Source organism: Monodelphis domestica, chromosome 1 (genome assembly GCF_027887165.1).
Source record: "Monodelphis domestica isolate mMonDom1 chromosome 1, mMonDom1.pri, whole genome shotgun sequence".
In the NCBI taxonomy this organism is placed as follows: Eukaryota; Metazoa; Chordata; class Mammalia; order Didelphimorphia; family Didelphidae; genus Monodelphis; species Monodelphis domestica.
Window position 1 is genome coordinate 648,633,617 of NC_077227.1, and position 25,270 is coordinate 648,658,886.

Consider the following 25,270-nt stretch of genomic DNA (forward strand, 5'->3'; position numbering starts at 1 on the left):
CCTTGAGAGCAGGGTTGTTTCACATTTCTTTGTATCTATAGAATTAGCACAGTGCCTGGATACTTAATAACTGTTATTTGACTAACTTACTGACATAAGTGATTAATAAATGTTTGCTGAAGCATAGCTACAATGAAGTGATATGAGCATACACCCCACTTCTTTGCAGAGCTGGAAGGTCTACAAGCACAGAACACTGCATGTATATATGTTCAGAATTTTGAGACTTTTTAGGCTGTTTTTTTTTCTCTTTTCTTGTCTTTAAAAAAATAGCATGTTATATGGAATGGTTCTCTGAAAGGGAAAATAATATTGGAGGAACTATAATGAAGTGAAAAAAAAGTCACCAATAAAATAAATGCTTGTTGAATGGCTCAATTTCTTTGGGAGCAAAAGAGTCCCTAAATCCTCCTTTCCCAATAAGCAAGTGGTAATTCCTCCTTTCCTAGAAAAAGACTTTTTTTAAACTTGGTGACTCCCTCTAGGGGCTTGGAAGGGTGGGAAGGCATCTCCATCTATCATTTTGTTGTTGGGGGAACCTGTTCAACCAGTTAAAAAAGCTTTTGTACTCCTCATCCCGACTTTCACCACTGGAGGCAGAAACCTGAGAATTTAGGGTAGTAACTAACAGTAGTGGGAAAGGGAAGCGTTTTATGTGTATGTGTATACTTATTTTTTTCTTTGAAATTAGGAGAACTCTGGATGGGAATGGAAGTGGGGTAGAGAGGAAGTGAAATGGGGTTTGTGGAGGGTAGGAAACAGGAGGATAGGGGGATGGGAGTAAAGAACAGGAAGGTAAGGTGGTCATCGGGTGGGGATGGATGTGCAAACAAAGTTGGGGGAGTGAGCAATAGAGTGGGGAAGGGGATTTAGGGGAATAAGGAGTGTAGGATGGGGTGGGTAGGACTGGAGGTGACAGAATGAAAGTGGAGATGCAGTAAGGAGAAGGTGGTGGGGGTGGGGATGGGGGAGAGGTGGAAATGGAGTTGGGGAGTGTGGGGAACTGAGGTTGGAAGGAGGTATAAGGGTGGAGATGGAGGATTGTGAGGAGGGAAGGACAGAAGTGGAAATGGAGTTAGGAGAGTGGAAGAGTGGAAGGTGAAGGTGAGAGTAGGCGTGTGAAGACAGGAGGATGGGAATAGAAAGGGGGGGAGAGTAGAAAGGCGGGTTAGCCTGAAGAGGATGATGAAAGGAAAGGAGTACCGGCATCACAACTGCCCCTAAATGTAGTTGACAGGTGATGCCACGAGGATAGCGAAAAGAGGACTCCCTCCCCAACCTCCCCACCTAAGCTCTCCGAGAATAGAAGATCGGGCTGCTCTTGGGCCCGTGATCCCTAGGGGTGACGAGGAGCGGCCTTTACCTTCACACTTCTGTTCCAAAAAGTCCAAGATGGGAATGGACCAGTCCGGGCCGCGGAGGAAGCCCGCGATACTCTCTACGACCCACTCCACCTCCTCATCTTCTTCTGCCGCCATGGCCCCCACCCCCCGACACCCAAGGGAGGGGCAGCTCTGGGCCCAGACGTCCCCTCCCGCGCTCTCCGGGACCTAAGCTGCCCCGACTGAGCCCCGGGCTGACGTGGGGGGAGGGGAGCCTTCCCGAGACTGGCCGAGGAGCAGTCCCAGACACCCGGATGGAGGTCCCAAACCGGTTAACTTGAAACGGTCACTATGACAACGTACGTAGCTGCCCCCGCCCGCCGGGTTCGGTAGGAGAGGAGTTCCTGCGCAAGGCAGCTAGGGAAACTGCAAGGACGCTCTGGATTGGCTGGAAAAGGACTCGGAAAGGCCAAAGGGAAGCGGGGGAGATCGCTAGGTGCAGGCGCGGGGTGGGGCGGCTTGAGCGGCTTGGGTGGCTTGGGGCGGGGCGGGAAGTTGGGAAGAGGGAATGGAGAAGGAGAGACTAAGTTTCCCTTGGTAAAAGTGTGTTTGAAGTCTGGGCCAGTTTACGCGTCTGGTGACTTCGTGGATTCCTATGACCCTCGCTTTCCAAACAATGGTTACAGTGAAAGGAGTTGATCTACTGTATTAAGTACTAGCCAGGAGAGAAAGTAATCCTTGCAAATGGGCCAGCTTGTTCTCTGGATTCCCTTAATCTTACTATATATCCAGTCTACACAACCCCCAAAATCCCCTTACTCTTCTAGTTTCCCATTAACAGCTAACGTTTATACAGGGCTTTATCGTCTGCCAAACGCTTTACAGACGCCATCTTATTGTCCCAAGGCTTGGTACTCGTCCTATCTCCTTATTTTTCCCTTCCACCAACTTTTCCTTTTACCCTTCTAGTTGTGTTTGGAAGTCTGTTAACTGCTTAGGATTTTTTGCCAATCTATTTTCATTTGTATCCCAAAGAACACTCTGTGCCTGGAGAGGTAGTTTTGGCTGAGTTTTACTAACTTTTCCCTCTTTGCTCATTTCTTTTTTTTTTTAAACCCTTACCTTCCGTCTTGGAGTCAATACTGTGTATTGGCTCCAAGGCAGAAGAGTGGTAAGGGCTAGGCAATGGGGGTCAAGTGACTTGCCCAAGATCACACAGTTGGGAAGTGTCTGAGGTCAGATTTGAACCTAGGACCTCCCGTCTCCAGGCCTGGCTCTCAATCCACTGAGCTACCCAGCTGCCCCCTGCTCATTTCTTAAAGTACTTGCATATGCTAATTCATTAACACAGTCTCAAGTTTATTTCATCTTAAAGGTTTACAAAGTATCCTCAAAGCAAATCCATTGCTTTGTATATAAAGTGTATCAGTCTTGGAGATTAAATAGTGTAGGGGATAAAGTGTTGTAGTGAATCCAGCCCCCCAAATAATTAAGGGTTCTGTGACCCTGGGGCTGTCCTTTAATCTCAACCTTCATTTTCTCTTCTGTAAAAAAGCACTGGAGGGGCAGCTAAGTGGCTCAATAGATCCAGAGACTGTCGGACCTAGATTCAAATCTAGTCTCAGACAGACACTTCCTAACTGACCTGGCCAAGTTGCTTAACCCCCTTTGCCTAGCCCTATACCACTCTTCTGCTTTGGAACCAGTGCACAGTATTGATTGACAGAAGGTAAGGGTTTTTAAATAATAATAATAGCTGTGGGGCAGTTAAGTAGCACAGTGGATAGAGTAGCAAATGCAGGAAAAATGCCTTGAGCAGAACCTGAGTCTCTACATTGTCTTCATAGACCTGACAAAGGCGTTGGACACAGTGAACAGGGATGCATTGTGGGTGATCCTCAGCAAGCTCGGTTGCCCAGCAAAATTTGTCAAACTGATCCAGCTCTTTCATGTCGACATGACAGGGGAAGTCCTATCTGGTGGAGAGACTTCCGATCGCTTCAACATCTCCAATGGCGTGAAACAAGGCTGTGTCCTCGCTCCGGTACTATTCAACCTATCCTTCACCCAAGTATTACGACATGCTGTGATGGATCTAGACCTGGGTGTCTACATCAAATACCAACTGGATGGCTCACTATTTGACCTTCGCTGCCTGACTGCAAAAACAAAGACAACAGAGAGACCCATCCTGGAAGCTTTCTTCGCAGATGACTGTGCTCTCATGGCTCACCAAGAAAATCATCTCCAAACCATTGTGGACAGGTTCTCTACAGCAACAAAACTGTTTGGCCTGACTATCAGCCTCAGCAAAACAGAGGTGCTGTTCCAACCCGCACCAGGGAGGCCAACGAACCAGCTGTGCATTACAATTGATGGCATGCAGCTTTCTAACGTCAACACCTTCAAGTACCTGGGCAGCACCATCGCCAACGACGGGTCCCTAGACCACGAGATTAATGCCAGGATCCAAAAGGCCAGCCAGGCACTCGGGCGGCTGCACTGCAAAGTCCTCCAACACAGCAGTGTAAGCACTGCGACGAAGCTCAAAGTGTATAACACAGTGGTCCTCAGCTCGCTCCTGTACGGTTGTGAGACATGGACACTGTACCGGAAGCACATGAAACAGCTGGAGCAATTCCACCAACGCTCCCTTCAGACAATCATGAGGATCCGATGGCAGGACCGAATCACCAATCAGGAAGTCCTCGACAGAGCCAACTCCACCAGCATCGAAGTCCTGGCCCTCAAAACCCAGCTACCATGGTCTGGACACGTCATCCGCATGGACCCACAGCGAATATACCAAGACAGGTATTCTGAGCTGTCAGCTGGACTCGGGAAACAAGGCCGACCAAAGAAAAGATTCAAGGATCAACTAAAGTCACACTTGACATGGGCTGGCATTACACCAAAGCAACTAGAACTCGCTGCCTCTGACAGAAGCAGCTGGCGAACCCACATTAACCATGCCGCCACCACCTTTGAAGATGAGCGACATTGACGTCTTGCCGCTGCGCGTGAACGCCGACACCAGGCTGGCGTCCCAGGCCCCATGTGCCAAACTGTGCGCCTCACCATAGATGAAACTGCACAAAGACAATAGTCATTCTCGATCACCGAGAGACTACTATATATATAGGATAGAGTAGCAATGAGTAGAGTGTTGGAGTTGGGGGAAGGGAAAGAGTAGAAGGTGAGGGTGGGGGTGGAGTGGCCAAGGAGGGGAGACCTGGAGCCTGAAGGACCTCTGTTAAATTTGGCCTCTACCCTTTCTATCTGCGTGACTGGGCAAGTCGCTGTAGCTTTCTCCTATCTTAAAACTGATACTGACAGGAAATGAGTTTAAAAATAATACTAATAATAGCACTGACTTCACCAAGTTGTTTGAGGATCAAATAAGATTACATAAGTAAAGCACTCTGCAAACCTTAAAGGACTGTATAAATCCTGGCTATTATTAAGTGACCTGCCTACAGTATCATAACCTTAAAAATATGGGAGCTAAATATAGGAATGTGTAGTGCTTTTCCCACTGAAGTGATTAAAATAGTTGAAGTCATAAACTGTAATAATTAAAATAGTGGAAGACATAAATTGTAGTAGATATAAGAGTGGATGAGCAAATTGTGACCTCAGAAAATATGTTTTCACTACAGTGTCTTGTTTTTAAATCACTATATAAGGTGGTCGCCAGGGAAAAATTCCCAATTATTAAAATATACCCAAGTTGTGGGTTCTCTCTGAGGTGAGAGAAGCCACAAGGTAGGAAGATAGAGACAGGATAGAAGTTTTGATACCACGAGGGAAGTGACGGAGTCCTAATAGAGATATGAGGTGTTCAGGATGAGTCTTTATTAATTATCAATGAGCCACAGCTAAGCTCTGATCAAAGGACCAATTCTGTAGGCTTTTCCAGTCCTGAGATCCATACCACGCAGGTCAGAGAGGTGAATAGAGAAAGATTAAAGATGGAGCTTGGCCAGAGGCCAAGCTCCTGCAAGGACAGCCATCAGGTAGCCTGAAAGAGAAGGAGCGAGCAGAGAGCAGAGGGCAGAGAGAGAGTGAAGGCGGAGCCTGCTGGGCTAGATATAGTTTTTGATATGCAAATATACACAGTACATAGGGATGATTCTCATTGGTCAATGACAAGGCATAGGTGTGGTTTCTCTTAACCAGGTGAGAACAAAGAAACCTGTTTTCCCGCCTAACCTGGGAGAAGCTGGGGTCAAGGGTCAGAGGCCTTCCCAGCCATGAGCACTACTGAGCATGCCCAAGACTGACTGTTCCCCTTGCCCCTAGTTAGGAGTGGGCTGCTACACAAGTCAGCTGGGTTTTATAGAGATTTTAATTAATACAGTGAGGAATTAAAGAAAATGAAAGACAGAAAAAAAGGAATAATGAGAAAAGGGCTATACTAGCCTAGGCCGGCATGAGCCAGCCTAGGAAGAGAGGGATCAGTCAGTCTTTTTATCACTCACCACAAGATCTGTCCAAGCAAGGATTCAAAGGGAGAGAGTCTCCTTAGAGGGAGTTCCAGCCAGAGTCAGCCTCCCTCAGACTGTCTTCAAGAGACTGTCTCAAGAGACTGTTCTTTCAGCTCTATCTGAGCTCCCATTTAAAGGGAATTTTCTCCTATGTCACCTCCCCTAAATTCTTACATCTACCAATCACAGTACACGTTTTTCAAAGGACAGACCATTCTTAATTCACACCTAAGAATGCTTAAATTTTGAGTAATTCACACCTGAGTAGACTAGAATCTCTGAGTAAGTTCTCACCTCTTTGCTCCTTGTAAGTTCACAAGTTGCCTGACCTTTATAGGTATTTAGCACCCTTTTGTATTATATCCAAATATAGGCATAACTTAAGAACTTTTTGTCTTACTATAGGTATGGGTTTGGGTACTTTTCATTGTTCAGCAAAGAGTTTACAACTTTATCTTCCCCTAAGGCATGCTTAAGTATGGTGAAGTAGAGTTCTCACATTCCTGATCTAAGTTACTTCACTGTTTAAAGTCGGGAATGGTCTTAACCCAACCTTATGAAGTAGGGTCTGGGAATTTTTTAAGGTTTACACCACTACACTTGAATACTTCTATGATAATTTTCTACTCTTATAAGGGAAATTTTCCTTATTTTTAGGTTTGAAAAACTAAGGCAATCACAGGTATAGTTGTGTTAGAAACAAAACCCTAGATTATTCTATGAAGAGCTTTTCATTTACAGATGAGACCTCCGCCACAATTTTAAATTTCATAACTAAAGGTCTTAGTTGCCTGGATCTCTGAAAAGGATCAGATATGTCAGTTGATAAAAATTAAGTTCAATGCATCAATTTATCCACCTTGGTCCTTTATAGTACCTTTAAATTCCAGTCCAAATGTTAAAAGACTTCCTCATGTTCTCACAGCCAGTATGTATCAAAAAATTGAACCCAAGTCTTCATGACTAAGGTTAGCTGTCTACTTATTACAGTTATGGTGCCTCTCTGCAATAAGAACCTACATTTCAATAGCAAATACATTCTACAGGCATTACCTTGTTTGATCTTCAGGAAGTAAGTGCTATTATTACTCTCGTTTTACAGTGAATGGATTTAGAGAAGGTGTGTTTCATGGTCACATAGCGAGGAAGTGAGATTCAAAAGCAAGTCTTCTTATCTTCAAATTCAGCACTCCGTGCACAGAACCAGGCTCCCTCCCCTTCTTCACTTCTAACGATAGTAAAACTTTCCTATATTCTTGATCTGACAGGTAACATCCCATTCTTGGGGGTACTCTTAAAATACCAATGGCAACAAAAGCATTATTTTAAAATGCAAAGCTCAATAGTTCAGAAAGTTTGTTTTTGACCTGGTTAATTACCACCTTTGGTGTTCTGAATTCAGCTTCCAAATAAATAATAATAAGATAACTATTTTAATCCTATAAGCTACCACTTATCAGGCTGTAGGATGAGTAAAATAAAAAATCCTAAATTATATGTTCTGTGCCAATAGTTTCACTTGATTACTTGTTTTATATAATAGCAAAGGGGTGGAGAAGCTTGCTCTGAGTGGGCAAACAAATGATCACCTGCCACATTTTAAAATTCTTCAGTGGTAGGTTTGTGAACCCTGTTTCTGGAATACCTACTTTCAATAGCATCAGAGAACTGTTAAACATTATTTTAAACTAAATTTTGTTCCTAATATAGAAATGCTTCTATGATATATACAAAAAAACTAAACCCCTCAAATTAAATTGCAGAAGGGGAAGAAAAGGATAGCCTAGTTTAGAGTGTTCTAAATTTGGAATCCAGAGACCTGAATTTGAATCCTGCATCAAACATTTATGAGATATGTGGTCATGGACAAATTAGTTAGCCTTCTTGAGTCTGTTAATTCATCTGTAAAATGAGAATAGAGTAACTTTAGTACTTAGTGCATAGGTTTCACAGAATAACAGCATTTTAGAATCAGAAAAAATGTCATAGGTGACTCAGTGGATAGGGAGTAAGGTCTAGAGGCTGGAAGTCCTGGGATCAAATCTGACCTTAGATACTTCCCAGCTGTGTAACCCTATGAAGCTTCCTCAAACCCGCGAGAAGCCTCAAGATAGGAAGATAGAGGAAGGATAGAAGTTCTGTATGCCGCGAGGGGTGGGGGGGTGGAGTCAAGTTAGAGATATGAGGTGGCAGGAATGAGTCAGAAATCCAGGCCTTATTAATTATCAAGGAGCCACAGCAATAACTCTGATCAGTGGACTACTCAGAAGGCTTATACCCGTCCAGTGATCCAAATTTAATACCACACAGGTCGGAGACATGATAGAGAAAAGAAAGTGCCTGGCTGAAGGCCAGGTCCCAGGTGGGAGAGGTAGAGAAGGAAAGGAATCAAAGATGGAGCTTGGCCAAAGGCCAAAGGCCAAAGGCCAAGCTCCAGCAAGGACAGGCATCAATGAGAGCTGAGATCCAAGTGAGGAAGAGAGGCGGAGCTTGCTGTGGCACAGTATTTAATCTCTTTGATATGACACAATCCATAGGGATGATTATCATTGGTTAATGACAAGGTATAGGTGTGGTTTCTCTTAGCCAGGTGAACACAAAGAAACCTGTTTTCTCGCCTAACCTGGGGGAAGCTGGGGTCAAGGGTCAGAGGCTTTCCCAGCCATGCGCAAGACTGAGCATGCTCTCTTCTAAGCCACTCTGTACATACTGTTTCCCTTGCCCATAGCTAGGGGTGGACTGCTACACCCTAGGCGAGTCATTTAATACTCATTGCCTAGCCATTACCATTCTTCTGCCTTGGAACCAATACACATTATTAATTCTAAGTAAGGATTTTAAAAAAATAAATAACAAAAAGAAGGAATATCAGGGACTACTTATTACAGCCCATATTACAAAAGGAGTCTCTACTATAAAATAATCTATAAGTGGCTTTCCAAATTCCACATGAAGACCTCCATTTACAATGACTAACTCATTACAGTATTACATAGGTTTGTTAAGTTTTTCCTGACATCAAGCATAAAATTGTTTCTTTGCAATTTCTACCCATTCTAGCTTGTCTCCCACATGCCATCACTTTAAATACTTGAAGAGAGCTATAAGTAGCCTACTTTCCATTCAAAGTTGATCATTCCTAATTCTTCTAACCAATTTTCAAATGACATTAATTTAAGGCCCTTCTCCATCCTGATTACCCTCCTTCAGATGTTTCAGTATACTCTCAATATTCTGAAACTGTGTTGCCCCAAATTGAACACTGGCTTGAGGTCTGACCCAGACAGAGGATATAGAGACTATCACAAATACAATGGTATCTGAAATAAACTGGTTACCTCTGTATTTTGGGGTAGCTCAGTGGATAAAGAGCCAGGCCTAGAGATGGTAGGTTCTAGGTTAAAATCTGACCTTGTAAAGGTGAAAATTAATGGTTGGACAAATAATTTTATGAAATTATGTGGTTGCCAATATTTATTATATCTCAAGTCAGAAATTTATTTACAAAATAGAGGGAAAACAATAAAGTAGAGAAATGTGAAAATTAGAGAAAATACCTATACTAGTCCTCAGCCAGGAGGGCCAGCAGTGAGTAACCACTGCAGCCTCCTCCAAGATGGAAACTAGTCTCTCCAGAAACTAGGAAAGGAGTCAGCCCTTTTCACTCACCCAATGAAGTAGTCCAAGAGTCAGAGTCTAAGTTGAAGCCAAGCTCCAAGCCCATGATCCAAACCACAGTCTCCAGCAAAACTCCCTAAAAAACTCTCCCCATCAGGAAACTATTTCCACAAGACTGGCTTAAGCCACAGGATTCATGGATTTTTATGGTGACTTCTCATCCCTGCCCCTCTTCACAAGAGCCAATCATTGTTTCCAAATTATCTAGCACTGCCCAGGGGCAGTGTTTGTGGGATCATCAACTTCTCACCATCTGAATCTTAAGTTCTCACCTTCTGAAGGTTAAGTTCTCATCTAAGGATGTGAATTCTCTAAAATTCACCTTCTGGAGAAGTGGATATTCATCCTGGCTGATTGAATTTCTGAGGGTATGAATTCACTAAGTGGTTTGGGAGCTCCTCCACCTACTTCAAACTTGTGTTGATTCAATCAAAAGGAAGATAAAGGAGAGTTAATCCTGTCTTCACAATATAGTGAGGTATTTAAGTTAGTGTTAACTCAGGATAGACAACAGAGTAAAATTTCTCTTTCACGATTCCCCCTGTGATGCTTTGGGAGACTAGTCTCCCCAATGGATCATTTTAAACTACAATAGTTAGAGATGAGGGAAATAAAAGAGATAGTGAGAGAGAGCAAACCAATGTTTGCTAGGCACATTGAAAATAAACCAATTAGGGGACAATCCCCTGTAGCATACAAGTTTATATTCAAAATATTTGTGTTCAGCCCCACAAAGTTCAATCAGTTATATTCCAAAGTTTATGCTGGATCTTCTGATGCTGTGGAGGTTTCTTCAGGCATCTTCATGATGCCTTCTTCAAACAATTCATCTTCTAGATTCAAAGAGTTATTGAGCTCTCTTTCCTGAAATGTTTCTTTCTCAAAAGATTTTTTTTTTAGTTTTATGACAATAATATAATCCCTGTGGCAAATATGCAGTCCCCCCCCAGGAGGGCATTGTAATCCCTATGACAATTATACAACCTCAGATACTTTCCAGCTGTGTGACCCTAGACAAGTAACTTAACCCCCATTGTCTAGTCCTTACCATTCTTCTGCCTTGGAACCAATACACAGTATTGATTTTAAGGCAAAAGGTAAGGGTTTAAAAAAAAAGAATAGCTTCTCCATTATTTGTTATTTTGCATTTTTGCCTTTTTTTGTCAATATAATTGGTATAAGGTAGAGCCTCAAAATTTCCTTAATTTGCATTTCTTTAATTATTAGTAATTTGAGGCATTTTTCATATGAATATAATTGCCTCAGTTCCTACTCTTGAAAACTGACTTCATATCCTTAGTTCATATCCAGAAATTTTAAATAACTTATTAAAGGTCATATGACTTATCTAGAAACAGAATGGGTAGTAGACTATCTTTTTTTTTTTAATTTCCCCCTTTCCCCAATCACATAAATTTATTAAGGGGAGAGACTAAGTGATGCAATAGATAAAGTACTAGATTTAGAATCCCAATTATCTTAGTGCAATTCTCATTTTCACCCCTAGATTTTTTTTTTACATATCATTCTAAATGGCTTACTATCATACTCTCTGGCTGTTAAGATTAAAATTTTAGTTTCTCTGCTAAAGGTATTATATTTTTAGAGGTTTATTAAAGATTAAGAAATAAAGAAAATACAAAATAAGAAAGCACATGACAAGGAGGGCCAAAAGGCCCATTCAAATTCACTTACGCTACATCTTGAGAGATGTGTGTCTAGACCCAAAGTAGGCAGAGAGTCAGCCTAAATACAATTGCTGTTCTCGGCCCAGGTGGGAATTCAGGTGAGGTTACAAGGCATTTTGGGAAGTGGCCAAGGACTTCTGGGAATTGAAGTCCGGGGTTCAAATCTCCATTTTTACATGACTAAATATACTTCTTCTAACTACTATGATAATAATAATTTTTAAGTTACAGATATCATCTTTCCATGTAAGAATATAAATAATTTGACCTTATTGAAGCCCATAATTTTTTTCTTCTTTATCTTTTTATGCTTCTCTTGAATTTTGTATTTGGACATCAAATTTTCTGTTTAAGTCCAATCTTCTGGATTGCTTAGAAATCTTGTATTTTGTTAAATTACCATACTTTCCTCTGAAAGAATATAGTCAGTTTGGCTGGGGTGAAACCCAGTTCCCTTGCCTTCCAGAATATCATATTCTAAGCCTTCTGGTCTTTCAACATGGAAGCTCCCAGATACTGTGTAATCCTGACTAGGGCTCTATGATATTTGAATTATTTCTTTCTGACTGTTTGTAGTATTTTCTCCTTGGCGTGGGAGCTCTTGAACTTGGCTATAGCATCCCTGGGAAATGTCATTTGGGGATATATTGCAAGTAGTGATCTGTGGAATCTTTCAGTTTCTATTTTCCCCTCTTGTTCAAGAATATCAAGGCAGTTTTCTTTGATAATTTCTTGTTATATGATGTCTAAACTTTTTTTTGGTCATGACTTTTAAGTAGTCCAAAAATTCTTAAATTGTCATTAGCTCCCGTTTGTCCAATTCTAATTTTTAAAGACTGAATTTCTTCCATGACCTTTTGATCCTCTTTTTTCCTTTTAGTCCATTCTACTTTTCATGGAACTCTTCATTGGATTTTTGTGCCTCTTTTTCCAGTTTACCAATTTTGCTTTTTAAGCTATTTTAAGCTATCCTTTTCGTATTTCTTTTATTTCTTTTCCCCATTTTTTCAACTTGTCTTATTTAGTTTTTTTATTTCTTTTTGAGTTCTTCCAGATCTTGAGACCGATTTCCATTTTTCTTTGAAGTTTTGCATGTGGTTTCTTAGATTTCACTATCCCCTATTGATTCTGTGCTTTGCTCTTTGTCCCTGTCGAAATTTTCTAGGAGTTTCTTTTGCTATTTGATCATTTTCCCAGACTTTTTTGCCTATGGACTGGGAATTCTGAAAGCTGATGATTCCATCTCCTCTGCTTCTGGCTTTTAGGGCTCAGCATTGTGAACTATTTTGCCCCTAGGCTAGGTCTTCACCATAGCAGCACAGGCCTAAAAGGGCCTATCACTATGGACTTCTGTACCTCACTATGGGCCTGGGACTTCAAAGGGTTTGTTTGAGGTACCCTTTTTTTGTTGTAGCCTGGGTCCCAGAATCCTGAAGTTATCCCAGAATCGAAACCTATTTCCAGATTTGGAACTAGTGTAATAGGTGTCAGGGTGGTTGGCCAGCACTTCTCTGGGTGAAGTTTTGCTTCTGGTTCTCCCTGATCCTGTGAAAATCTACTCTCTCTGCCTACCTTTCAAGTTGTGTTCAGCAGAAGAACTCCCTCACTCCATATTGCTGTTGGTTTTTGACTCCTGATGTTTTGAAGTACCATTTGAAGATTTGCCACACTACTATCCCAATCACTGTGCTCTTCCCTTCACCTCATTCCACCTACCAATTCTTAATGGAAAAAAGAGAGAAAATAGCCTGGCTTCTCCTTTTCTTCCAAACTAAAAATATATTGATATGATTCAAAGAACAATGCATTTGCCAATCTCTGAATCCTCTAAACAGTTACCAAATAAAAAATCCTGCGATACCCTTATTTTAACCTATCCTTTGTTACACTGATTTTTATGCATAATTTAAATTTTATTTTAGCTTTTTTAGTCCTCATTTAGTCCTAAATTTAGTCCTAATAGCTCCATTCAGACTGAATTCATTCATGTACTCTTTTTAAAAGATTTTTTAAAAAATCTAATCTTAGTAAACACCAAATAAAATGAGCAGTTCCAAATATATAGTAAAACACATACAGAAACAATTATACATGGAACTCCTTATCTCCATTTTATATATATATATATATATATATATATATATGTATATATGCACAACTTGCTTTTCTCTTAAGTACATGACAAATTCAATATAATATATTCAGTGCAAAGAAATTTTCCTGGGGAAAAAATTACAATAAAGGGTCTATCTGATACCTGATACCTTGAGACAACAATGGAATACTATTAAGATGCCAAGTGAAACATATTCAATAATATAGAATAGTAATAATAAAATAAAATTAAAATTAAATTAATGAAATAAATTATAAAATGAAAATAAACTCCTGAACTACAACCACTATGTAGGGTGTGATTGCCATATAGTATAGTCCAGTGATGGCAAACCTTTTAGGAGGGAGTGATGGGCTCTGTCCCCACCCTCCCAAGACTGAATGTTGTGCCCACCCCCACCTTGTGCTGTGTCCCTCTCCCACATTGAGTTCCCCACCCCACCCTTACACCACACAGAGGAGGGAGAAAGTACTCCCTTTGGACTGCAAGGCAGAGGGGCAAGTGAAATTAAAAAATGTCATCAGGCACTGTAGAGTGGGGGAAGGGAGCAGATCCACCCAAGTCCATCTGCCTTTTTAGTAATGAACTCTGGGGTGGGGGAAGGCAGCTACATGTCCACAAAGAGTGCTCTGCATACCAATGTTGTCATTTGTGCCATAGGTTCACCATCATTGGTATAGTCTAACTGAAATAGTTTCTAAACCATTATCTTTTGTCTTAGCATCATTCTAAATATTGGTTCCAAGGTAGAAGAGCAGTAAGAGTCACACAACTAGGAAGTGCCTTAGGTCAATCTTAAACACAGGACCTCTCATCTCCAGGCCTGACTCTCCAGGCATTGAGCCACTCTGCTGCTCCATCAAATTTAAATTTGATTATATTTTCAACAATGTACTATTCTCGTGCCCAAGATGATTCCAGTTTGCTAGCACGTTGCCATGGTAAGCTCAGCAAGATCACTTTAAATTACCATCTTTCTTAGCCCATTTCTTTCATAAAGGAATTATTATGTAATGTGTATACTCTGGTCCTTTCTCAGGGCAAATCCCTGCTAGAGTGCCAGGTTACCCTAAGGAGTTGCTGGGGGTTTTCTCTTCTCTACAACTGGTTTAAATTTCCCCTCAACTATTTCAACTATTTCCCTTCAATTACTAGGAGCCAGTGACTAGCCCTCCCCACAAGTCCCATTTAACTGCTTAACACCTGGTAGTTTTACAAAATGTTTATTTCAAAGATATAACAATGACAAAACAATTTCCCCCAATACTTCAGTGGCCTCTCCCCACTGAGGTGAGTAGAGGGGAAGAGATTAGGCACATAACTTAGCTCATTTCCTACAAAGCACTGATCATCTATAGGTAACCATCAGTGCTGAATGATTTCTTTCACTAAGCTGGAATCCTAAAGTTCACTCAGTGAACTACTTGTTTCTTGGGCCATTGATGGTCCACTGGCTGCAGCACTCTTAAGATTCCTATGGCTTTGAAACTCCCAAGTTCAGAGACTCCGCTTTCTGTACCTACAATGAAAGAGGAAGAACAAAAAAGGCCAATGATGCCTCATGTCTCAGAGACCAGATGACATGGATAGAAAAGGCACTAAGGAGCTTCCCCTTCCCATATGGTCTCTCAATCAGATGTATCACAGCACTAGAGGACAGTTGAAGACAATGAGGCAAAAAAGGTGATGGTGCTTTTGAAGACTGACCCACATAGCGAATGGAAAAAAATCTATTCACAGCCATGTGGTAGGCCAACCTCAACCAGTTTCAGAAGGGCCACATGTCTGCCTGTCTCTGTAGGACACTTCCCTCACATGTCATCATGATTCTTCAGGAGGCAGCCACTTAGCATCTTCAATATGGAAATGCCATTTTAGCAAGTTAATAGTGCCTGTATATACACATACCAGACCTCTATTACATTAGCTTATGCCCTTAGACCCTCTCAGTTGTTTGAAAGCTCTACCTACAAATATTCAGAAACATGACTCACCAACAAGAGGGCTCGTAATCCAAAGCAAAACACACTTAAATTATATAGCAGAGCAAATAAATAATAAGGAAAACTCCCCTCATGTAGATAGAGGTAATCTTGTTATTGTTCAGTCATGTCCAATTCTTTCCAACCCCATTTGGAGTTTCGTTGGCAAAAGTATAAAAAAAAGATACAAAGAAATGGCATATTGCCATTCCTTTCTCCAACTCATTTTACAGATGAGGAACCGAGGCAAACGGGGTTAAATGCCCAGAATCACATAGTTCATAAGTGTCTGACGATATTTGAACTTGGGAAGATGAGTCTTCTTGACTTCAGGCCAGCTCTCTATCTCCTGTATCTCCTAGCTGCCCACATAAGGGTAAACTCTCCTATAAATTCCCTCTCCTCATAGGAGAGGAAACATACATGCCCAAGGAATATACACTCATGTTTCCAGGGGTTTGCCCTAGCCAAAGATCCTTTCTACCAATGCTACTATTTATTGTTCCCAAAAAGCCCCTCATAATACCTGCTAGTCTGATAGTGTAAATTATCTAATGGTTACCGTATTGCAAGCTGGTCGGTCATGTCCTCTGCTATGCTGTCATTTGTTGATATCTCCTGTGGGTTTCTTTCTTCTAGCCCTCCATTCCTATTTGCCTCAATTGTCTCTCAAATTATAGCTCTTCTATGTCCCTTATCTTGTATGGAGAGATGTCAGTTTTTGTAATAATAGTCTTACTGACTATTTTAGCTCTTTTTATGAGTCAGACCCACATCTTTATCTAACCAGCCAGCAAAAGCCAGCAGAAGACTTTAGGCTTACATTAATTCTGGCTTTTGAATGCTTTTGTTTCTGCTTTGACACCTATTCCTTCAACTCAAATCTGTTCTTTGGGATGCTATGAGAGATATAATTTCAAAAATTCCTTTCAACTACTATCATGCCCCTAGTCATTAGCAGGGTCTATGAAATTCATCACAAAGTATTCAATTAAGAATAGATGGGTAAGATAAATCTAGTGAATTTTTTGTTCTATATTACTGTTGGCAACAGAATATTTGCTGTTCTTACATTTTTTTTTAATCTTGGTTTCTTATCTCTTTCTTTTTTTAAAAAACCCTTACCTTCTGTCTTAGAATCAATATTGTATATTGGTTCCAAGGCAGAAGAGTGGTAAGGGCTAAGCAATGGAGGTTAAGTGACTTGCCCAGGGTCATACAGCTGGGAAGTGTCTGAGGCCAGATTTGAACCTAGGACCTCCCATCTCTAGGCCTGGCTCTCAATCTACTAAACTACCCAGATGCCCCCCTTATCTCTTTCTGAAAAGCAGGAAGCTATTTGTCATATCAGTGCTTTAAAAAAACTCTATTTTATTTTAGCTATGCTATTATATGTTTACAGTTTTACATTTTTAGTAGCTTTATTGAAGCTATATAACTATATTGCTATATTACCTATATAACTTTTTAGTAGACCATCATTTTAGTACATTAACCTTGAATGTATCTGACGCTATTATTTTCTACCCCATGAAAGAAAATAGTAATTCAAACTTCTTTTTAACTATGTTAGACTGCCATTTTATCATATTTTAAAATAATTTTCTGGGCTGTTTTATATTTTTTTTTATAAACCTATTCACATTCTCACAACAAAAGCCTTCAGCTTCTGTCAAGTTGAAAATTTTGTCAATTGTGACACTACTGGACAAACTACAGTTGTTTTTAGTAATGGGATATCAAGATCAGATCTTCACATTTATTTTGTCTCATACCTACATCCAGAATATGATATGAACATGTATCTTTAAAGGTTTGCAAGAGTAGCACACAATTAACTTTGTGTTTAATCTAGTCCCTTATATATTATCCTAATTTTAATATATTTGTATTTACATTAAAATAATGAATTAGGATGTGAAATGTTTCATTTTTCTTGTAATATATACACATCTGATCTAGCCAAGTCCAAGCTAAAATCCTACCTTCTACATTAAATCCCCTTTATTTTAGTGCCTTCCCTTTATTCATTATCCCCAATTTATCTTGTCTATATCCTATACAAATGCAATTGTTTGGATGTTGTTTCCACAAGTAGACTGTGAGCTTCTTAAGGACAGAGACTATTTTTTGCCTTCTATCCTCAGCACCTGGCACAAAATGGATGCTTCTTTAATAAATGCTTATTGGCTTGATTACCCCAATTTCATGCTCCCAATACTAATAATTATAGCATTATTATTGCATTTTATTAAAAATTTTAAAACCATAATTACCCTTTGGCTTTGATTTCTTCAGAATTTTTGCTTAACATTTTTATGTAATTTTATTTTCTCAGGAAATTGAAAATCTCATGAATCCAGAGAAATATAAATGAACTTCACTTAATATTTCTGCAAGCATTAAGTTAATAGATTTCAAAATACATTATTATAAAAATATTGCACAGATTAAGTAATATATAGTAGCTACAGAGCTACACTGTTCTCTAGGATGTAAATTAGATCATAGAAAAGCTGAACTTACAATTAAACTATTTAATACATTAATTAAATTTCATGTAAATAAAAACATCTACTTAACTTTATTAAAGATAAAGGCAGGAGGTAATAGTTTTAATACAGTCCAGTGAACCAATAATTCCTGACTTTTTATACAGAGCTTATTAACTTTAATAAGTTATTGATGAATACAAAAATGGATTATTACCAGTACCTACTGCTTGGGGTACACTGGAAAATACTTTGGAAGCTCTGCTAACTCAGAATTCAGCATGCTTTCTTAGAAGGTTTATTTATATGGCATATATTATTAAGCATTTTATCTGAAGACAAAATTGATTGTCTCTTCATTTTCAATTCAATGTGCAAAACATTTAATAGGTGCTAGTTTTGTGTAGCACACTGTACTAGGTGTTGATGCAAATACAAAGTTTAGATAGGACAAAGTTTCTAACTAAATGAAGCATATGGTAGGAGCTACGAAACTGGAGTTAAATGATTTGCCTGGTGTCATACAGCTAGGAATTTTCATTTGAGGTCAAATTTGAACCCAAGTTCTCCCAACTCCAGATCTGGATCTCTATCTAGCTGACCCACAATTTAGATACTTTTTTGTTTTGTTTTGAAAACCATTCTTTTTGTCTTCGCATTGATGCTAAATATGAGTTCCAATGTAGAAGAGTTATGGCTAGGTATTTGGGGTTAAGTGACTTGCTCATGGAACACAGATAGGAAGTTTAGAAGTTTTTGACATTCAATTTTAAAGCACATGGAGGGTGTAACAGTTAAAATTTAGGGGAGACTGAGGCAGGTAGAAATTAGTTTCTGTATTATATTTTTTATGAGATATTAAAGATTAAGGATTAAAGAAAATACAGGATAAGAAAAACACGTGCCTAGGCCAGAGAGGCCTAGACAAGACCTCACCTACATTATGAAAAGAGCCACGTCTGCTCCAAAACGGAAGTCCAAAAGAGCCCCTCAGTAGGAGGAGAACTCCTTTAAATAATCATTTGTGTTCTCGCCCAGGTGAGAATTCAGTGTGATTATAAAGCACTCTGGGGAAATGGAGCAAAGGATTCTGGGGATTGGAGTCCTGAATTTGAGTCTATTTTTACATTTCTCCGTTTGATCGTTATTGGGGAGAGAAGTTTCCCCAAAAAGGATCATGAAAACATAATCAACTTAAACATTACAGTAATTTGAGGATAAGAGAAAAAAAAAAGAACAAAACCAATAATTGCTGGACACATTGACAAAAAGCCAGTTAGGGGGCAGTCCCCTTTGGCATGATACAAATAAATGTTCAATCAACTACACCCAAAGTTCATTTTTGTGCAGCTTGTGATCTGGAGGCTTCTTCATTGTGTCTTCTTCAACAGTTCAGTTCTGGATTCAGAGAGGTATCATATTTCTTCACCTAAAATCCTTCTAAAAGGAATTTAAACTTTGCAATTTAAATAATGATATTTTTTACATTCCCCCGTTAAGAGGGTGATTGACAAATACAGGATTACTCAGAAATGCATGGCTGAGGTATGAGGTATATGAATCAATTGGTAAGAGAAATTAAAAAGGCACCAGAAAAATCCAAAAGAAAAGAAAAATTTCTGGATGAATATATAGACTATCAAAGTCTTATGTGTAAAAATTTCAAGTAAAAAGAAAAATAAATCTATAACAGGTCCTTCTATCAGGGCCCAATTAAAATGATCGAAGCAATGATGCATTTACCCAGTCAGTAGCCAGAACTACAGAAAGTTACCACACTATGAAAGGCAGAAAAGGGGACCAGATTATATGAGCCAAGGTTTCAGGGATACTCATCTGTGAGTATTTTCAGAGTGAGTGTGGACACAAGGAAAGCCTATGTCTAGCAATGATAAACTCAGTAACCTCAAGTCTTCACACTAGGTTCAAGACCTTTGTATTGGCCTAGAAGTGCATCAATCCATCCTGGATTGGGTTTTCTTTGGCCCTGTGCAATGGCTCCTTTGTGTATATCTTGTCCTGGAATCAGACAGAATCATTAAGCAAAGTCCCATAATTTTTTAAAAATAATTAGTGGCATCATTTTTATAGTCACAAGCTTTTTGGGGTATGCATTGGCAAATGTATCTTAAACTTATAGTACTGAAAAGTCAAAAAGTTAAAGAAAATCTAAATGCTGGTGACATGTGCTTCAAATATAAAAAGGAGAGAAACCTCTTAATATCTGGCCATGCTCACTATGAGTGAAGGCAAATGAATTGAACAAGGTAACAATTTTTCATTTTTTTTAAAAATACAGTAGTACAAATATGTAGATTTCAATATCCCCAAAATTCTCAATAGCCCAATTAATTACAATGGCAAACAAACATATTTCACATAAGTTGCTGTATGGCATTTTTAAAAGCTTATGAATTGATGGGTATTTGTCACAAGTTTTTTACAAACATAGCAATCTTTCAAGCTTGGTAAACAAACATATTTTTAAAACAAAGTAAAACTCATCTTGGGTTAAGAACATAATCAAGAAATCTATATATCATTCTGGTGGAAGCAAAGTAGTGAGCTGAAGAGTATAAATAAAAGGTGCTCCTGTTTTGGAGGCTTTTTTAGGGGTACAAATGCCCTGAGATTAACTGCCCCAAATTCCATTTACATATTTAGAAATGCGGGAAGGTTGGGGGTTATAAAATGTATTTCACTACAGCTACTAGAATGGGCCTTACCTCGTGGTAGGGGCAGGCAAAAATGACCAGAGATTGTTAAAAAAAATTCCAAAAATCATGTTTAAAAAAACCCTTAAAATCAGTTGAGATATTTAGCACATTAAATTTCCAAAGGTTGTTATACAATTATAACCAGTCCTGAAGTCCATCTATCCTCTATGTGACAATTTACAAAGGCAAAAATAGAAAAAAGCTGTTTTTCTTTTATATGGGCTTAATTATTACAATGTTCAATTTTTTTTTCAATATATGGTTATAGGGGAAAAGCAACAGAATTTTAAAACTCAGTACATTCAAAATAAATTCAATCAACCTTCAGTGTAACAGAATAATATTGAATCCAGTAATATATGAATTTAAAATCACAAAGTTATATCTTAAACAAAACAATCAGGAAATGCAATAGAAATACAGAGATTTTTCATAAACCATTGGAGTCTGAAATGCCTTTGAACCTCTAGTCTTTAAAGTTCCTTGGGGTTCTTATCCATTTAAATGTCTATTGTCGGAAGGCAGAGTGGTAAGGGCTAAGCAATGGGGGTCAAGGGACCCATCCAGGGCCCCACAGCTGGGGAGTATCTGAGGCCAAATTTTAACCCAGGACCGCATGTCTCTCAGTTTCCTGAGCGACAGAGTTTTCCCCCCAAAGTTAGGTAAATGGTTGTAGGGAGCTGCAGGTGAAGTCAATAAAAGGATCAGTGCAATTAAAAGATATCCTTGTAAAATAGCCATTGCTTTTAAGTCCCTGCTTGAAAAAGTCTGTTTCTTCTCCTCCCTTTTCTCTCTCCCCTGCTACCATCTGCCCACGTGGCCAATAGTTACCAGCTGGTAGAAATGAGTCCTAAGCGATCTGCTCCAAGGATCTGGGTTTAACAAGGATCGGGTGCAACGGGGTAGGCCAGGAATGACAGGAATGCAGGCAGGGCTGGGAGCCAGAGCAGGCAGCCGGGGTGGGCAGGTGAACTGCAATCTGCGAACAGGTCTGGATCGGGGGCTGAACGCCCGCAGGCAGAAGCGGCTGAGCCAGGTGGGGTGGGCAGCAAACGCAACAGGTCCGGAGCGAGCCTGTGAGCTATCTAATGGCTGGAACGAGCCGCAGCTTTGCAAGATTAAAAAAAAAACCTCGGCCAGAGAAATGTGGATCAAAAAAAAAATTCTAGGCACTAGCTATTAAAAGCTGAACTTAAGATCAGAAAAGAATCAGAAGATTGAGAGTATTTCATTTTCCCGAAGTGGTAAGCCAAAACTGTAACAGTTAAAATTTAGGGGAGACTGAGGCAGGTAGAAATTAGTTTCTCTCTGCAAGGAGTGTTATATTTTTTATGAGGTTTATTAAAGATTAAGGATTAAAGAAAATACAGGATAAGAAAAACACATGCCTAGGCCAGAGAGGCCTAGACAAGACCTCACCTACATTATGAAAAGAGCCGCGTCTGCTCCAAAACGGAAGTCCAAAAGAGCCCCTCAGTAGGAGGAGACCTCCTTTAAATAATCATTTGTGTTCTCGCCCAGGTGAGAATTCAGTGTGTTATAAAGCACTCTGGGGAAATGGAGCAAAGGATTCTGGGGATTGGAGTCCTGAATTTGAGTCTATTTTTACAAGGGAAAATATGCTTTGCCAACATTATCAAATGCAATATTAGCTGTTAAATGCTTTTCACTGTGCTGGGAATATAATAAGTGCTAAATAAGTACTTATTCCCTCCCTCTTTCCTTTCTAGAAAATCCTAGGAGCTAGAATTGATTTCCTTTTAGCCTGATGTCAATCACCTCATGCTTGTCTGGTCTGTACTCATAAGGTTTTCCATTGAAGAAATAATATATTTTAATGGAGAAAATAGAATAATCTGGACATGTTTTAAGGAGATATTAAACTGATACTATCTTAGAAATTAATAATGTTAATTCTGATACATATTCAGTTATTTTTATCGTCATAAAATGTGAACAGTGATATTATATAAAATGATCAGAGCTATAAAGATTATTTCTCATTTGTAAAATGCTTTTAAAGATCAAAATTGTTCCTATAAGAACAGAATTAGAAGTTGTGTGATGTTATAGACTCAAATTAACAACTGTATCAGGGAGCATTTATTTCAAACATGTTCATTAAATTCATTATAATCACAATCCAAAAATATGTCCATTAATATGCATGTTTTACAGTTTCTTCATTCAGCTTTGTCATATTCCTCCAATTATATGCTTCAATATGTATAACATTGTATCAAGCTAATTAGTATTTCTTATTTTATAGGTATAATTTAAGCTACTTTGTGAACCTCTAGTATAATTGGATAAAGGAATTATCTAAGCGAATTATCTTTTTATAAACAGATTTCAATGACTATTTTTAGATTGTTTGCAGCCACTTAAAACAGTTTTTTGAAGCTGAAACTTTAATTCACAGTTTAAATTTAATTTATAACTGATGGAAGTAATGGCTACTGCCTAAATATTTTTAAAATTAACATTTAATTTCCTACAAAAATTCACATTACATAAGAAAATCATCAATATTAATGTACTATATTTATAGGCTACCTAAAACAAGACTAAAAATGCATGTCATTCCATTACAAAACAATTTGCTATAAATAGTAAGTGGCAGGTTGGGTGATGGAGACATCTCGGTGTGCTTAGATAACATTCATGGACAGCTATGCCATTCATTGCCCTAGAAGCATTGGAAACTGGAAAACTGAAACGATTGGAACCATGTCTGGTGAATAATGTGCCAACCAGCTTCAAGTAGTTCCACCTATAGATATATGTAATTAGGGCTGTTCCCAACTATAGAATGGGAGTGCCTAGCCCTCTCCTACCTTTCTAGTCTCTTTACACCTTCCTTCTCACAAAATATTTTTAATCTAATGGCACTGGCCTCCTTGCTGTTACATAAATAAAATCCTCTTTTGCCTTGATGCCTTTTCTCTCCCTGATTCCCATATTTGTAGTGTTCTCCCTCCTCAAAGACATGCCTGGTTGCCTTCGAGTCTCAAGTAAAATCTCACTTTTTTACAAGAAGTCTCTCTCAGCTTCTCTTAATTCCAATGCCTTCCCTCTCTTTCTTATTTCCTGTTTATCCTGAATACAGTTTATTTGTACATATTTGTTTACGGTCTCTCTGTGAGATTGCAAGCTCCTTGAAGGTAGAGGCTGTCTTGACTCTTTGTTACCCAGTACTTATCACAGGGCTTGGCACATAGTAGGTACTGAATAAATGTTAATGATTGACTGACTTGTGGGATTCTATCCATGGTTTCTTAGTATTTTATATCTTTAGTCCCAGTTATTTGCATTTTTTCTTTGACTTGAAAACATTAGGGTTTAGCTATAATATTTCTGGGTATATTTAATTTGGGAGTTCTTTCAGGAGGTGATTGGTAGATTCTTTCTATTTTCACCTTTCCCTCTGGCTCTAATAGTTCTGGAAAGTTTTTGTTTATGATTTTTTGAAATATGGTAGACAGGATTTTTTTGTTTAGTTGTGGTTTTCAAGGAGTCCAATGATTTTTAGATTTATAAATCTTGCCTCATCTGGTTTTCCAGGTCAGTTGTTTTGGATAATAGATATCTCACTCATTCTCATAGTATTTCATTCTTTTGATTTTACTTGAATATTTCTTGTTACTTCATTGTAACATTGAATTCTATTTTCTCTCTGGTTTTTAAGGGGACTAGCTACTTAGATATTTTCTCACCCCCTTTTTTGTCTTAAACTGTTTATTTTCTTTCTAACTGTTCAAATTTTATTTTTACATTTAAAAACTTTTTTAACTCTTTCAGTTATTTCATTCACTCTCTGAATCCATTCTTTTTTTTTTTTAATTATAGACTTCCTCTAGGACTTTATCTTGAGATTTTTATAACTCTAAGTATGTCTTCATGGTAGTAGAAGTTTTCTTACATTTGCTCATGTTTTTAACTTCAACTCTTGAATAAGGACTTTATGCCAAGTCAAGATCTTCCTCCCACCTATACATTAGGTTGGTTTAAGATTGGGGCTGTTCATTAAGATGTAAAGGCATATTCATAGGTGTTATAAAAAGACTAATATTATGATCATTTGATACCTGATGTGAATTTTTAAACATCACTTTCTGTTTCCTCCAATCACACTAATTCCCAATGTCTCTTATTAAAGTTCAAGAAGGGTATTGTTGCTGGAATGATATGTCTTTAAAATGAGTTCACAACCATATAACTTCAATTATACTGAAATTAGGAGAAAAAATGGCATTTGAATGGTTTCTTATTCTTCTGTCAGAGAAACTTTTCTTCCTAAGACCTCACAGAGTACTTTATTTGCACATTTCTTTAATATATTTATGGGATCACATTGAACAGAAGTTCAATGAAGTGATCGTTCATGATCCCAGAGGACAGATGTATTGAAGAATTCTATCTACCTCTTAAGAAAAAAGTGGAACTTAAGGAAGGAATGCTCTGAACTCACCTTCAAACCACTATAAAAACTGCCCCCAAACAAATTCTGGAGCTGCAAAAACAACTAAAAGATGGAATGAAACAGTTCTGCAGTCTAAGAGCATGCAGAAGTTCAGCAGGAAAGACCTGTCTTGCTGGGGTAAGAGGGGAACCCAACAATCTAGTGTGGACTGTGAGGACATTGGCAGAAGGGAAAGAGAAATGCAGCACAGACAGCATCCCAGTAGTCCCAACTCAGGAGTGTAGAGCAAAACCCTTCACAATTCAGGGTGGGAAGTGTCCTGGGACAATCCAATATAGGGGGCAGGGAGCAGTATAAGGGGAGTG

At 38.9% G+C, this 25,270-nt stretch overlaps 1 protein-coding gene and 1 long non-coding RNA gene across 2 annotated transcripts in view; both read right to left on the bottom strand.

The window, feature by feature from the left end:
- The window catches only part of CFAP36 (cilia and flagella associated protein 36), a 37,084-nt gene extending 35,326 nt beyond the window's left edge, over positions 1-1,758 (bottom strand). The window contains exon 1 of the mRNA XM_007476809.3: positions 1,364-1,758. Within this exon, the coding sequence (XP_007476871.1) occupies positions 1,364-1,478 (115 nt within the window). The 5' untranslated portion in view covers positions 1,479-1,758. The remainder of the gene's footprint in view (positions 1-1,363) is intronic.
- A 12,740-nt stretch (positions 1,759-14,498) lies between these two features.
- The window catches only part of LOC107650692 (uncharacterized), a 41,798-nt gene continuing 31,026 nt past the window's right edge, over positions 14,499-25,270 (bottom strand). The window contains exon 3 of the long non-coding RNA XR_008915637.1: positions 14,499-14,810. This is a non-coding gene — a long non-coding RNA (uncharacterized LOC107650692). The remainder of the gene's footprint in view (positions 14,811-25,270) is intronic.